The sequence below is a fragment of the Phoenix dactylifera genome, chromosome 4 (assembly GCF_051530095.1).
Source record: "Phoenix dactylifera cultivar Ajwa chromosome 4, Ajwa_hap1_PhDact_Kaust_v1.1, whole genome shotgun sequence".
Classification (NCBI taxonomy): Eukaryota; Viridiplantae; Streptophyta; class Magnoliopsida; order Arecales; family Arecaceae; genus Phoenix; species Phoenix dactylifera.
In genome coordinates this window covers 848,421-864,772 of record NC_143193.1, presented here as the reverse complement: position 1 = coordinate 864,772, position 16,352 = coordinate 848,421, and the positions used below count along the sequence as shown (strand labels likewise).

General features: G+C 38.0%; 1 protein-coding gene across 9 annotated transcripts; it reads left to right on the top strand.

Annotated features, from left to right (window-relative positions):
* The first annotated feature begins 1,147 nt into the window (after positions 1-1,147).
* On the top strand, positions 1,148-14,711 carry LOC103712385 (uncharacterized). 9 transcript variants are annotated; one of them, XR_015976939.2, is made up of 10 exons: positions 1,148-1,284; positions 5,039-5,356; positions 5,484-5,647; positions 6,812-6,925; positions 7,029-7,097; positions 8,599-8,740; positions 10,404-10,564; positions 10,646-10,775; positions 12,832-14,223; positions 14,584-14,711. XR_015976939.2 is itself a non-coding variant. In XM_088719438.2 (10 exons), exons 3-10 carry the CDS (start codon positions 5,039-5,041, stop codon positions 14,119-14,121), a joined length of 2,388 nt encoding a protein of 795 aa, XP_088575564.2. In that variant the 5' UTR covers positions 1,181-1,284; positions 1,460-1,514; the 3' UTR covers positions 14,122-14,514. The 9 variants fall into 9 exon arrangements, 7 of the variants coding, with proteins under 7 accessions (XP_008797120.3, XP_008797118.3, XP_026662479.3 ...); XR_015976938.2 differs by having other exon boundaries at positions 14,577-14,710; XM_088719438.2 differs by lacking the exon at positions 14,584-14,711 and adding an exon at positions 1,460-1,514 and having other exon boundaries at positions 1,181-1,284; positions 12,832-14,514.
* The last annotated feature ends 1,641 nt before the right edge of the window (positions 14,712-16,352 follow it).

Here is a 16,352-nt window from a genome sequence, read left to right as displayed (position 1 = left end):
CACCATACGCAAATTAATACAACCAATAAAGTCAGTTTGCCTCCTGATAAATATGAGTAGCCTTGAAGGAGCCGCAATCTTCTGCCATTCTCCAGATATCATAAAGCAGAAACTGCTCGTCCGTCACGGTGCGCCGCCCTCAAATCCTCTCGATCACGGTAGCCAACTCTCCTTCCAGGTGAATGAAATCCATACCCAGAGCATGCCTTGCATAGGAGGCGTCCTTTCAATGCTCTCATGCTGCCCTCAGCTCTGCTCCAATAATAGAGGCGTTATATATCTTTAGAAAAAACTCTACGAGACAGAGTTAGCATTGGTTGAGTTTTTTTTTTTTCTCTTTTGAGTGAGATTTTGGAATCAGAAAATATTCTCCCAGCCTAAATAAACCTGACAGTCTTTGTCCTAAACAAGAAAAAGAAAAAACATTCCTCCATTTTACTATAATTCAATGATTGGTTCCTAAAAACGTTTCCTTTATCTTTTAGCCCCTAAGTCCTAACTCATAGAAATCTCAAAAATTATACATACTCGTATGCTTAGTCCAAAAAAAAGGTCACAAATATTTTACCAAAAAAGAGAGTTACAAATATATAACTATATTTGTAAGTCTTGGTCTCGTAGTTGACCATCTCCATCCCAAGTCAATGGTTTTACGCCCTAAAAAAGAAGCGTACCATGAGAACCTACCATAGATGCTCCATCCTATCAATAGAAAACCCACCAATCGGATGGCTGGCGGCCATCCCATCACGCTAAAGATTATTCGTTATCATGATCCAAGGTCCTAATCGTACTTCCACATTACATAACAGAATAGTACGCTCATAGATATTACTATGCGCCATCAACTGAAGGCATCAAGATGACCCCAGCTGCAACATGGACGGCAGATCCAGTGGCCGCATAAGATCTGTATGCGCTCATCCGAACGATAGCCGTCCGCGGTCGGCGTCGCGGAGGTGGGTCCCACACCCAATCCCCCTGGAAACGGGGCGTCGAACGCAATCCGGATCGTCTACAACCCGAATTATAAAATAAGCCTAAAATTCGTTTACGTGGCAAGTTTCGATAGGCTTTCCAGCTATGGCCCACACCCGATTCACCGCGGTGCAGAGCCGCGCGGCGCCGCGCCATGCCCGAGCCCGACGAGTTTTAACGGTTCCGAGAGAAATCTTTCTCTCTCTTTCTCTCTCTCTCTCTCTCTCTCTGTCAATCCCCCTTCGGAAAAGAAACCCTATCCAGTGTGCCTTTGCCCCTCCCCTCTTCTAGTCTCCGATGCGAAAGGTATCATTCCTTTCCCAACTCGAATAGGTTTTCTCTTCCACCTTGTCCATTCTCTTGATTTATAGGGTATTCTTTTCGTTTCTTGTTGGCTATGCGGGGTTTCCTCCGGGAGGACCGCGCTATTGTTTGTTCTTGATTGATTGGATTTCGATTCGTATGATCAATCTTCGTGCAGGAAGTCGTTGATTTGATGGTTTTGGCGTGAAATTCGCCCCCAAGTTCTGGTTTTGGTACTGATATTGTTCTAGTCGATTTCTTTATGTTTTTTTTGGCGAGAAATTTCTTTGATAGAATATCATAAGTTTCTTTATGTTTTTTGGTTTTGTTAAATAGGTTTCTGTTTTATTTTTATTTTTATCTCTTTTCCCTTCAATAAGTAGGTTTCTGGTTGTGTGCAGTGAACTAGGATTGATGGATAATAGGGAGATGTTAATTGTTTTGGTATTGTTTTTCTTTATGCTGCATTGCATTGTAGCCTTTATTTCTTGTATTTTTGATGTTGCCTTGTTAAGATGGGTTTGGAATAACTGGGTATATGTTTATTTTGTTCCACTAAATAAATAATCCTTTTATTTTTAAATTATTTTTATGAATTTCGCTGGGCCCTGCCTTATCTTCTCCTAAAAAAATAAAAAGAAGTAGTGCTTCTACTTGGTAGTTTGGATTTTTCTTTTCTTTGCCATCAGATTGTGGCGACAGTAGTGCCTTTTTATGCTGAAATTTGACTAGTGAAGTTGAAATAGTGTTTCCATCATTATTTCTTGGCACCTGAAAGTTGACTCCTAAGACATGTTTTTTCGAGATACTGAAGTCTTGTATCATGCTTTTTCCCCCATGATTTATACTTCTGTTATGATAAAATAATGGCTGCATCCTACTGAAGTGTTGAGGTGCATAACATAAATTTTTCCTAATTGAGGGGGATCTTGCATTGTTCAGATATGTAAATGTTGGTTTGCTCACCAATGTTCTATGCATTTTTTCTGTCTCTGAGTGTAAGACATGCATTATCTCCAATAGGCAAAAGTATTCATGCAGACATTATAAGATGATATCGTGACTCATAAAGCTCGGTGGTTATTGGTAAATTAACTTAAGAACTTTAACTGGGTTGGTTGGAAGTGACCCATACACAGCTTCTCACTTTTTAAGTCACCACTTAGAGATCCGTAGTTTGAGCGGTGTGATTCCAACACTTTTGTACTTTAAAGAGGATGAATGTGCCTCTTTAGAAGCCTTCCAAACTGGACTCCTAGGTCTGCACATTGAACTGCCTGATCTAATCTAAAATTTGTTCGGGCTTTGTCTTGACCCAAGCCCCAACTTGTTCTTGTCAGATATCCTCATATCTCAAGCTGAAGTCAGTTTGCTCCATGTATTGGGTTGGGCAGGCTACCTTTAGTTCTGGACACCATCGCAATAGCTACAGTTATTATCCTTTTGGTGTATGGACTGACCATGACGGTATGATAATAAGGTGCAAAGAATAGATATTGGAGTAATTTGTTTCTAACTAGGGTTTATAAGAAGACTCCTGTGCGGACTTAGATTGGTGGGTGACAGAGATGCTGGTGTCTGGAAGTTTTGTTGGGGAATTGTATTAGGTCTTATAACATTTGCTTGGATCAGTGATTCTTAACATTGTCTACACTTCTTCACTTACTTTAAAGTTTCTACGGCAGGATCATCTTATGGAACATCCATATTGAACTGAGCATTCCAAATGTGCAAGCTTACTTATTTATCATGGCCATCTGGACTTGAAATAGCTTGCAAAATGTCATGCCATTTTCATTATAATTTTAGCAATAGAGTGTTATACATAACGTGGATGTAATGAGAAAATGCTTAAATGATCCATTGTTTGCATAAGTCAGAATTTTTCATGAGGATTTTCTAGAGATTTTAGTGTTTTGTTTCTATTTAATGATTAATGATTCATAGATTTAGTTCTAGGAAGTCTGGAAGGTATTCTTATGACTTTTTCCTATAAAGCTAGTTGATGTCTAACTTCTTGTACATCAAGAAGGAATTTGTTGTATCAAAAAAACGTCCAGGAGGTTGCATTTTCAGTTGGAGTTATTCTAGTTAAGGGAACTGTCTTTTTTATGATTTTTTTAATGCTTCCATGTATGAGCACATTTAATGGAAGCTTTGAAGGTGTGAACTTATGTGAAAAATGTGAGGTGTAGAAAATTTTGCTTGGGGCACGATGTTTCTTGTATGAGTTCTTTTCTCTGTAATTCCTTTCCTTTATATGCTGTTGATATTCAGGATATTGATACTGACAAAAGCTGATAATCTTTTTTTACAATTCACAAATTATTGCTGTTTTCACCGACCGTCTTAGTGGATTCTCTCTTGCCCTTCTTGTCTATAGCCCTTCTTCTTGAGCTTTCTTGCCAGAACCTTCTGACTTGGGCGCTGTACCCACTCCATCAATTTGCTCTTTCTCTTGTTATAATCCTGGATCACAGGATTTCACATGCTCTTATTCATTTTATACTATTATTATTAATTTTTATGCCTTGATATGCTCTAATATAATGATTGTCCAGTGAAATTGACACTGTTACTTTAGGTTGAATATGATTGATTAATCAAAACAATGTTTTACTAAATTTTGCTACTGTCTCATTTTCCTGCATTATGCAACTGTCATATTGGAGATTCAGTTCTGTACCTTTTGTAGATTTGGTGTTTATATATTCTACTTTATGCTTGTCTGGTGGAAATACATGGGAGGCTTTGTTGCTTAATTGACCTTTGAGTATTTTGGTTATTCTGCCCCTTCTGGATTTGTCCATTTTATTGCTGATGCCTTCCTTTTTGGATTTTTGTGTTTCTCATAGTTTTTTCCTACCTCCTCTCTTTACTGGCCGCAGATATTGGTTTTTGTGTTTCTTTCATTTTATTGCTCTTTCCTGCTCTTGATATTGGTTTATGGGCATTGATTGATGCTTTCATCTTTGTTTTCATGTTTCTGATACTCCTTTTTTGCCTCTTCAGTTACGTTATTTTTGGCCCATTTTCCCCCAACTACTTTATTCTTTCCTGTTTGGCATGTGATCTTTTAGTTGCAGCTAAAGGTGCTATATAAATCAAAGGAACGATAGTCAATAACCATTCTATGGAGAAATTGTCACGTCTTTCTGCATCTCTGTTCCATCACTTTGGCATCTAACTAAAGCAGAGAATTGGCATGGTGCCACAGAAAAGTAATTGAAAATGTTTAAAATGTCGATTAATTGTTGATGACATATTTTCAATCAGGGTATATGAATGTTGGCGAATTTCTTTTTGATTATTTTTCTAGGAATTATTGTTCATTTTGGTTGCTTGTATGAAGAATTTTACACAACCAAAATCAGAATACACCATTGAAAATTTAGTTTCTCATAAAATCTTCAGATAGACTCCAGATTTACTTTCTTAGTTCCAAATCATCACAAACTCTATGCTTTTCTTTATTTTGCTCCAATAAAGCGAAGATCCATGTACTTATGTTCATATGTTCTGTATGCATAATGATAAATAGAAATTTAAATAGCTCTTGCAGTGGATTGATATGTTTTGATGTTGCTGCACTCCCTTATGAATGCTCCATTGTTATGTTAAAATAGTCAGAATGATTTAGTATAAGCATTGTAGCTTATATCAAGGTACCTTGTAACCATATTAATGAAGAATATGTTTGGGTAGAGATCAAGGATGCACTCAAACTGAAACAAATTGTTGGTGCGATCATATTCAGATGACTTGCAGAATGGCAGCTGGTCAACAAAAAAAGCGGCTAGCAAGTTCTAACCTGCGCGAACAATATAGAGGAAAGAAGAAGAAAATGCTGGACTCATCTGATTATGTGTTGAATTTGAGATCGCATGTTGACCTGGAGTGGAATGACAGTCTGAAGAGAGCTGTGGCAAAGAGGGAACAAATCGGGATAAAATGGATGGACATGGCACCTTTTGTTGATTCAATTCCCAAATCTCATTCAGGTCTAGCTGATGTTGTATCTGTTCCCCAAGAAATTTTTTCTTTGGAGAATTTGACTGAGGTGCTTTCGTATGAGGTATGATTGTGTTTATCTTTTTTAAATATGGGATATCCTTTTGTTTGAATTTGTTCTTTTGGTACTTCATAGAAATCTGTTTCAATTTTTGGTAGAGTTTACGAACTTGTTTCCAAATTATTGTCAGGTTTGGGCTACATGTCTGTCAGAGTCGGAGAGAAAGTTTCTGACTCAGTTTCTTCCTAGTGGGACAGGTGCAGAACAAATAGTTCATTCGTTGCTCAAGGGGGAAAACCATCACTTTGGGAATCCTTATCTTAAATGGCAAGTAATGCTTATAAATTCTCAAAGGTTACTTTTCTGTCTTTCTGCGTCTTGCTGATGAGTCATCACTTATTATGGCGAACAATTTAGAGCTCTATTTTGCCAGTATTTGCAGTGTGTCGTGTTAATTCACTTAATTGCATATTTCTAAGGGTCGGTAATCTATTTGTGAGCATGTTATTATTAACTTTCGCTTCATGTGTTAATTTCAAACTTAATGTTTAAGAAGCTGCAGAAAATTATATGAGAGAAAAAAAGAGAATGCAACAGCGAAATTAATAGAAAATCAAATAAAATTCCCCTGGTGGCAAAGAAATCCAACATTGAAATCCATATGGTTAAGAAGCAAGTTAAAGCCTTGAACAACTACAGAGGACATTCAAAATCCAGGAAAGTCTGCATCTGGTACATGTACCACAATATTTGTCAACTTCTTGTGGTAAACTGAAAGCTTTGCGGAACTGTTTAGGTTACGTGAACAATGGCCACTAGAAATATGTGATGTCTTGTTTTAATCTTGGGTTGAACAAGCATCTCTTGTTCTTCTTCTATAATATGCTGAGTTTGTGCACTTGTCGCTTTCTGCCTTGATGTTTTCTTTGTTAATTTTTCTTTGATGTGCTTTTCCCCCCCTTGATGTTTCCCTTTTTAGTTTTCTTTGACTACGGTGCAATGTTGTTCTATTTGTTAAAATGCATCCCTGTGAAGAAGGGATTGGTAAGAGGAGAGATATTTTGTTTCAAAAGCTATGTGTGGTTAGTAGGAAAGGATTATAAGTTTAGAACAATGATATATAGAAGGTTAAGTTTCAGATTGAATATGCAAAATGTCAGAAAGATGTAAATGCATCGTTAGATAAGAAATTAATGTTGCATGTTATGAAGATGGCTATATATGCATTTATTGGAATTTTCAGCTTGAGTTCTCAATATCTCAGTCCCTATTAAGGCTCATGGGAGAATGTGATATTTCTTTAGTTAAGACAATACTTTCTTCCTTACAAGCACAAATCACAGCTGCTGCCATGGCAGGGCATTTGATCTCGATCAAATCATTTTGTCTCATTTTCTTTTTGTCTTGCTTATCACTAATAGCCTATTTCCATGAAGGATCTTTTATTAAGATGCCTTTGATCCTTAATGAAATTGGCCATATACTGATGTGATTGAATGCATGTGATATATTTTACAGGTCTTCTTCACTTTGCTCCGGTAATCTTCATCCAGATGCTGTTCTTCGTACAGAGCGGCAATTGAGAGACAATAGAAGGGCATACTATTATGAGATAAATAAGTATCATACTGGGTATGTCAAATATGAAAAAGTTTTCTGACTGTCTTCCTTGCTATTCGTGCTAATACTGCTATTGAAGTAGTTATTGTGCTCAATGATATGTTTTTGGTGGCAGCATGCTTGAGGTTCTGCAAAAATGGAAGGACAGATGCTTAAGCTGCGAGGATCCAGAAAGGCTGTGGAGGTGGCTCTCTCCACTGAACCCTTGTCTGATTTTTTGTGAATATTCGTGCCTGAAGTAGTCATCAAGATAGTTTGTGGTGCAACAATATCTAAATTCACATTGAAGTTCAAAGAATACTAAAATTTGCACACAGATGCATGTAGAATATTGCGCTTCTAGTACAATTTGCTTGTTGATTAAAACAATGTTCATGGCACTTTTTTTTTTTGGAGTTACAGTTGTTTTGGCTGCATGATTTATTTCCTTATACTCTTTACCATCTTCAACATAATTAAATCAAGCACAGTTTTTTCCAATCTGACATCTCTAACTTTTGAAGTGGGCTTGGTTGATGATTTGTTGGTTTGAATTTCTTGTAAATGTCAATCTGATGTTTACTCAGTTTGATCAATACATTTTAATCCATGATGTTTGCTTGCAATATTGCCCCTTTTCATCCTTGTAGTCAGGTTTAACTCAGAAATGGGCAGCTATACAGAATGTATATATTTAAGTTTCGTTCTCACCTGTCTCTTTTGTTTCAAATCATAAAAAGGCCAAATAACTTATATACACATCCTTTTTATCCCAACAAATAACAAACTTATTTACCTAATAATATTATTATACTGCATATTTACGACATAGGATGGCCAAGTTTTAATGAGGTGATAAAAACACTAAGTTTTCTCATAAGATAGTTAACAAAATAAAATTAGGATCCAGAAAGCTGACCTTGATAGTTGGGAAAAAGCTGAATGGTTATGGTTACGGTGACTAGTAGCAGTTAAGAGGAAACATGGTGAGTCAGAGAAAATTTGTCATAAGATGTTTTAAGTCTAATGTGTATGGGGAAGAAAGAACTTGGAGATGGAAATTTGAGTAGCTACTCGATAACATTGCTAGAGAGGAGCCAGAAGGTAATTGAATGAGGTGAAAGTGGCAATCTTCAAAATGGAAAAAGAAGTACCTTGGACCAGATGGCTTTCCTTTTTTTGTGTTTTTTGTTCACATATTGTGAAAAAAGATGCATTAAGGATTTTTGAGGAATTTTTGTACTGTTTCTATTTCCATTGCTCTTGTTCCTATTTTCAGCAATCCTAAATTTATGCTTACATGTCTACCAAGAAGATATGATGCAAATGTCAAAATTGATGAAAAGGAAAGATTAGATTGTTATGTTGCTCAGAATTAGCCAAATAATATGTAGCTCCTATTTATGCAAGATGTTTGTGTATTGTAAGGCTAATGTTCATACATTGAATTGTTTATGACAGAAAAATATCTGATAAAATTGATCAACCAAAATCACAATTTGCATACCCGAACACAGCTTTCTGTCTATATTTTCCTATGCATCTTAGTTTATATTTTATATAAAGTTGCTACCATCATTTTGTGACCATGATTATCTTGTTTTTCTCTTGAACGTGTTACTATTTAAATGTTTAATTTCTAAGAACTGTTTGCCAGTGCATTGCTATTTTATGGCACCTTTAAGTTGAACTCTTTGGATGTGCAGGGAAGGATTTACCAAGCACAAGCAAGGAAGCTTAACAGCATTTGCAGAAAAGACTAAAGTTCCTAATATAGCTAAGAAAGAAATCCGACATAAAATCTGCATCCGAAATGGTGATGCTGATAAATATATGTCATTTATTAAGGTCAGATGACTCCCAATCATACTTGTTGATTAGCTCGCTGTTAAGGCAAATATATTCTTAGTCACTTTAGGTTTTTTTTTGAGCAACTTTAGGTACAACTTTAATAACTAGGATCTGGGGTTTGCTTTACATTGTTAGTAAGTTCCATCTTATGGATGATGAATAAATTACATACTTAACAACATTTTCATTCTGGAATTTACACACTGTGGCTCATCTCTTTCAGACAAATATGAATGCTGCACCTAAGACTCGCTCAAAGTTAAATTCAGTTACATTTACCAAAAAAAAGTTAAATTCAGTTACACTGATAAAATAATAGGTTAAGGATGGAAAATGATTTTTATAAGAAACTTGAATTTGATATGCACGATGCATGTGACTGGAGAGTGGAGATGGATGACCTCTTGAGTGGAGCCTCAAAAGTGCTGCTCTGGAATTTGCTTTTAATAGTACAATAGATGCTTCGGGTAAGTATGAACTTGATTTTCAACGAAATGAGTCTATTTGTGTGAGAAATCTTGCAATTTCTTTTGTTTCACAAACTCACTTTTCTTTTGGTAAATAATGAACACAAAAGCCTGTTTCAGCTAGTGGTCCTAAAATACTTTCATGCAGGATGAGTATGATATATTTATATGTGTTGTTTGATGATCAAACATCAAGCCTTGACAATGCTACAGCTTGTCATGGGCAATTCTGATGATCATGGGCAATTCTGAAGAGCATGGTGCTTCCAAGGATTAAAAAAAATCATGTCCACCCTCATTATAGTGCTGTTGTATGTTGGGTCATGATTTAATTCACATGATATTTCTAGTCCATGATATCTCTTTTTAGATGTTAGGTGACCATATAAGCCCACGAGGCTCATGCTGTAACGTTGTTTGCTGTTTTTAATTTCTGGGGCATAACTATTCCTGGAAAACTCTGAACTTGATTTGAGGTGAAGTCATCACTATGTGATGCACATGCTATAGCTCATAAAATTGCTCCTCTGGAAGCTGTGGTTAAGATCTCTGCATTACTTAAAAAACCTGGCAAGGGATTTCACCTTTGATTTTTCTTAACGTTATTTTTTCAGTTTCCAATTTTTCTTTTTTTTTAGCTTTATGGTTGAAAATAGCTGTATGCTAGTGTTGGGACAAATATACATTTAAGCAGATGTCCAAATATTAGTCTAGATATTTGGCTGAAAATACCAGTTCCATTGTTTGTGATGGTAGCATAACCTGTCGAACTTTGAAAGTAACTAACTGCTGATTACATCATTTTAATAGTTGATATTTTGCTATTATTGTTGGTTCTCTGACTTAGCAACGTATTGCTGTTCATATTAGTCTTAATCTGGATTAAATTTAATATCTATATGTTTATGAGCCTCTAAAGGCTTTCATCTCACCACAAAGGTGCAGAAGTTGTTGGCTTTGGTACTGCTAAAGATCTATGGTGAAATTTCTTCCTAAAAGAAAATAAATCTGTAGTAAAATGAGATTTCTCCATGTTATTCTTTACAACAAATTGGACTAGAAACAATAAATGGTTCCATTAAATATCTCCATGTTCTCCTAAATAATATGCCATATCTCAAGAATTAAGAGTTGGATTCTATTTATGCAATTAATTGCTTATGTATATATTTTGTTCCCTTTGAACATTTCAGGTAAGCAGGACTCAGCACCAGCTGGTTAAAAATATAAAGCATTCTGGTGATGGCATTCAATCAAAGTCTCTCAACCGTGTACTGGGTGATATTAAAAGCTTTGATGTACAGCCATTTGAAACATATGAAGAGGAAGAAAAGAAGAAGTTGCACGACCATTGGTTAGTAACTTTTCAACTAATTGGTAGTCATTTTACGCTTTTGAATTCGAAATTTTGAAAAATTAAGGACTGCTTAAACAGGTTGCAGGTGGCAAACAAAGATCTCCCATCAGCTTTTGAGGTCCATAGAAATAAAAAGCTGCTGAGAGACCAATGGATGAAATCATTGGAACAGGAACTTGTGGAAAAAAAGAAATTAATAATGGATAAGGTATACCTTAGCCCTATCATATTATAAAAACTTCAAGCTATAAAGAAAATCAGTTTTTCTGGACATTTCATATTAGTTGCGGTGCGACCCTTCTTTCATCAATTAATTTCTGGTGCTCCATTTCACCATGAAGGTCTGCACTGAATTAGTATGTATGTATGTGTGTTGCATAGTGACTTACATGTACAATATCACTTACATCATTATTAGTAGAAGGAATGTTAGACATTTACAGGACATATCACATGATAATTGACATACATCTGTACAATATGTTTTTAATAAGATGTAAAATAAATGTATATTTATTTTTAGTGGGTTTTGCAAATGACCCGTACATGGGGTTTGACTTGGTAAATGATCTCATATATTAGCTATATTCTTTCTGGCGAATTAAGTTCACTGATGCACTATGGATGTAATTTGCGTTTCCTCTTGCCTTGATCTGCTTGCTCCGCCAGCATACTGCCTGATTGACCAAGACCTATTATCTCAACCCATTGTCTGGATATATTGTAACTTCGAGCAGTTCTTGAAGACTTGAGTGCACAGACTTTGCATTCATGCCTGGAAACACTTTTTTCATGTTTCTTCCTATCATGGCTTGCATGTCTGTGAAACCAACATTTTAATATCCTTTCTCATAGCTTCTATCTCTGTCCATAGTCTTTTCATTTCTTCTGTCTGACACATCACCCCACATACCACGATCCTTGTTGATATTTGAAGCCTCTGTTTACATGCTATTATTATCTAAATTTATTTTCTATCACTTCATACGCTATTGCTTTTTTCAAAAGGAAAATGATATGCATCCCCCAAAAGCTCCCAAAAGGCTGTAAACCATTGTATTTTAGCAACTGCCAAGGGAAAGGTTGGCATTTCTGGCCCAAATGAACATCAAACTGGGTTTACGCGCTTTCTGGGAAGTTCTCGGGGAAAATAGCAGCAACCTCGATAAACTCTTTTTCCATTACTTTATTCTTCCTAGTTTATCAGACCACTGTCTCAGCTTTCGTTTCTCCTCCATGCCAATTGTAGGTGTCTGGACCTATATTAATCTTTTAGACTTTCAGTCCCGTACACCATTACCAACCTTACTGCCACTCTAATATTGAGCCAAAGGAGAACCGAGATGCAGCGATCACATAGCCTCGTCATGATAATGCACATGGTTGATAAATGCTTTGTTGATTGATGACTTCATTTTTTTTGGATGGACAGATGAGGCTCTCCCAGATTTAGACTATAAGAAGATAGTTACAGGGGACCTTACCTACTGGAAAGGCAGGGAAAGAGGACTACCCACATGGACCAACCCAAAAGTGATAAGAAATCACCCTAACCTTCTAAGACTTCTGACACACTCCCATACTTCAACAAAAGACGACATACTCTTACTATTTCAAAGCACAGACGAGACTTTAAATAGGGAGATGTTCTCAAGACATCTGGGGAAGAAGAACTATTTATTAAGAAAACCTACTTATTAATGTCCATCTAAATGGGCTGGCAGACTGCTATTGTCAGCTGATGGCAGGCCAGCTTGATGACTTCACGAATATCAGGTCTAAAGCAGTAGTTGCCTCATACAATTGTATGAGATTTTTATTTTAATATAATTATATAATGCTATGAGAACATCCTTCTTAAAGAAAATTTCAACTCATTCTGCAAGTATAATTTGAGCTACATTCCCCTTAGAGATACAAAAAAATTAGTCATGCTGGGCCAGTAATGGAAAAAGGAAATGCAAAATTTTCGAGTTGATGACCTTGGTGATACTGGATGAACTTAGCTTGTTGATTGCAGTTTCTGTATTCCTTTTCTCTTTGCGACATGGTGGTTTCTACTTGCCAATTTGCTGCCGTGAATGGGACCACATGCATTTTGTTCCCTGTTTTCTACTCTTCTCTGATTCTGTTTTTATCTTCCTCTACATCTTCTTTTGTGTAATCTTCCTTTCACATTTAGTTCTTTGAGGTTTTGATCAAATGAAAAAGAATGTACAAGAAGGCTTAGTGATGCTAATCAATGGTTCTGTTTGATTGGTCAGGATGAGAAGACAGAGAATCTGGAGACCTCAACTCAAGAATTGGTAGGAAATGGTGATTACGAACGTGAAGCCAGCCCATATGTGGCAGATCAAGATGATGCTGATTCCCCACATAATTCCACACATGATCATCATCTGGAACGTCTTCCTTCCCTCAACAGTCATCTGGAGCCAAGCACAATGGAGCCTAGCCCAATTGCTCTGAATAAAGAAGCAGAGGGACAAGAAATATTAAAACCAATGGAAAGTTCCTCACCTCGTTCACAGTCGTTAGAAAAACAGAATCCTTCTGATGACGATGTTACACAACCAAAGGCTTCTTGCTCACCTGCTAAGGACTTGTGGCGGACAGAAAGCCTTGATGATCCTTACTATGCTACTACAGAGAACCATGCATGCACATCTGCTGGTGATTTATCTCTTGGGCAACCCCAGTTTGCTGAAGAATGCACAACTGATGTGATTGATTTAGAAAGAAACATAATGGAACCGGATGCTGGAGCCCCTGTTGCCTCAACCTTTCATGTGGACAGTGGGGCATCGCTCTTCTGTTCTTATGCAAACGAAGACTGCAATGAGCTGCTTCCCAACTTTTCAAAGGGACCAGGAATGCTATCATCTTATCCACATGAACAGATGAATGGTGTGAAACAGCCTGGTCTGCAATTTTTGATGACCAATGACAGCTTGCCAGAACCTGGTCACTTCTCCCACCAATTCCATGAGCAACAGCAGCTTCTGGGGCAGAGGCAGGGCAGAGAGAAAGAGCTTTATGTGAATCAGATAATGAACAAAAATGTCTACTGCGCTGGCAGATATCCAAGCCAAGGGCACTTTTCACCAGTTGATCAGCAGAGTTTTTCTGCCCTCCAATCCTCTGTAAATGGTGGATCCATTGGGTACAATTGGTTTCCTGGTGAGCATCAAGCTTATAATAATTGGTCTGGAGTTGAGTCTTCAAGCAGCCAAGGTCAGTGCTTGGTTGATGGTAGCAATGCAGATGGAAGCCTCTTTAGTGTTTTCTCTAACAAGATGTCATCATGCTCACCATACGACACTGCAAACTCGGAACAGTATATCCAAGCGAGGAACTACTCAAGTCGGGGTGGGGGTATTCCCGCAGCTGAAAATATTTATGGGTATGCACATCATCAACTTGACAATTCAGGCAGTGAAGAAGCAGCTACAACTCCTTCCATGAACAATATGTCATGGATGAACTTCCCACATCAGAATCCTTCCCTGCACGACCCCATGGGAAAACCTTTTCTGAGGCCTTGGAACCGGTAGCACGTTTGGCGATATTGCACAATATCAGGCCACTTTTTTAAGTCAATTATGGCTCAGTCGGGGAGAAGCTTATGTGCAGAAAGCGAAAAGTTGGTTTCCCAGGTCAGTTAACTTGTAGCTCTCGTTGGGGATTGCTTCTTGGTAATCCAAATCACAAACATGAAATTTGATGTTTTGTACATATAAATTTGTACCATGTATATATGGGATAGGAGAGGGTTTAAGATGCCTAGGTTTAATATATGTTTTGTTTAATCGGTAATTTTGGTAGTTTGGTTCGACTTTTTTGATTTTCCATTGTTGAAGGGCATATTTCATGTTTAGGGGGGGGGGGGGGGGGAGGTGAATTCCTCTGCACAATAAAAAATTTCATTCATATACTTGGTTAAAAAACCTTCTGTTCATTCTGTTTTCTTTGGATTAGCTCGAGTCTGTTGCTTTAAACATGTTAACAGTTTGCAGGAGCGCCAGCATTCTCCTTTTTGTGTAGGCCAATTGCTTGGAGATCTTCATATAGGTTGATGGAAGCTTTAAGCTCATGTACTTGCAAATCTAGGAATGATGACAGGGTCTATTTTCTGACGCAAGAAATTCTATGCAACTTCCACATCATTGGCAACACCTTCCTCAGATTTATGTATGCATGTCGAGGGTTTTGCCCGATCAAGCTAGAGATTGGACTGGAACTGAACTGAGTTACTGGTTTACCATCTAAATCCAGTCACAATCGCAATGAGATGAGGAATTTTCCTCAGGAGAGAAATTAGTTGAAGCTGGAATGGAGTAAAATGGCAAGCAGATTAGCATTGAACTGGTGACCATCATATCTCAGTCGTCTGTGATGCGATGTTCCCTCTGTTAGCAGATCAGACTGTTGTATTGAGGTTATTCCGAGTGATCAAAAGGTGAAGGAAGCAGATGGGACACTCTGTAATGAGCTTGTAACGTATGACCATCTGATTGGTGATGCTAAAGAGATCAGTTACATATAATTACATGGCGTCTTTCATTCTTGTTCCCGTAGGACTGAGGCATGTTATACCAACTCAAGGAAGACCTATGTAAGTGTTGCATGAAGGTACGCCATCCATCTCAGTATCAGGCTCCATACAATGCCTTTCTATCAATATGTCGGTATACTCAGTACGGAGGCCAGTTCGGCATACTGACTTTCGGTACGTCTTCCGTACTATGTACTAGAATTGAACTTGATACGGTATGGACTCTTTATTACCATCTAGTTTGGTACGATATGGCGTAACCTAGTTTGCATCGTTTCATGGGATCTCTCAGTCTCTTACACATGCATGCCCGCGCGTGCATAAGAAAAAAGAGTGTGAGAGAGAAAAAACAAAGAGTTTGCATGGGAGATTTGTGAACCCATATCTGATTCATTTTCCCCCTTGAGGATCTTGTCAAGTATGTCAATGTCCGTTTGTTATTGTTAATTTTTACAATCATATAGTCAATGTTGGCGGAGGCCTGAAGGGCCGAGTCAATCCTGCCGCCTGCCAACGTGGATGCGCTGGAGGAGTAGGATGGGTTATACCACTAGGGGATCCCTGAACCCACTGGTGAGGCCCTGTCGGCGTTCGGAGTCGGGCGAGGCTTGGTCGGAGTCGACTCATGGCATTATGGGCCCCTGCGCTAGTTTAAGGAAATAAAGTTACGCCTTTACTAATACTTGCGGGTTTTGGTGTAATGGTAGTGCTTGATCCTGATAATTGGTATCAAAGCCATAGGTCTCGAGTTCGAAACCCAAGCATCACGTTGGGGGGATTATTGGCGGAGGCCTGAGGGGCCGAGTCAATGTTGGCGGAGGCCTGAAAAGCCGAGTCAGTCCTGCCGCCTACCAACGTGGATGCGTTGGAGGAGTAGGGTGGGTTATACCACTAGGGGATCCCTGAACCCATTGGCGAGGCCCTGTCAGAGTCCGGAGTCGGGCGAGGCTTGGTCGGAGTCGACTCGTGGCACTATGGGCCTAGCGCTAGTTTAAGGAAATAAAGTTGCACCTTCACTAACATCTGCGGGTTTTGGTGTAATGGTAGCGCTTGATTCTGACAACTTGGTATCAGACCGATTAGGAGAATATAATTGTGTACAAAGTATCAATAATAAACAACGAGGCATCTTATCACTGGATTAAAAAAAGAACATACTCTACTAATTCAAAAGAGCATGAATGCAGATCAGCTCTATTGTTGATGGAAAGGGAGTATTAAAGGAAAAAT

What these genes read in the sequence shown, in the direction of transcription:
- LOC103712385 (XM_008798896.6), top strand. An exon ending in CTGAGGTGCTTTCGTATGAG is followed by an intron (nt 5,357 to 5,483) that starts GTATGATTGTGT and finishes AATTATTGTCAG; the next exon opens with GTTTGGGCTACATGTCTGTC. An exon ending in AGAAATTAATAATGGATAAG is followed by an intron (nt 10,776 to 12,831) that starts GTATACCTTAGC and finishes TTGATTGGTCAG; the next exon opens with GATGAGAAGACAGAGAATCT.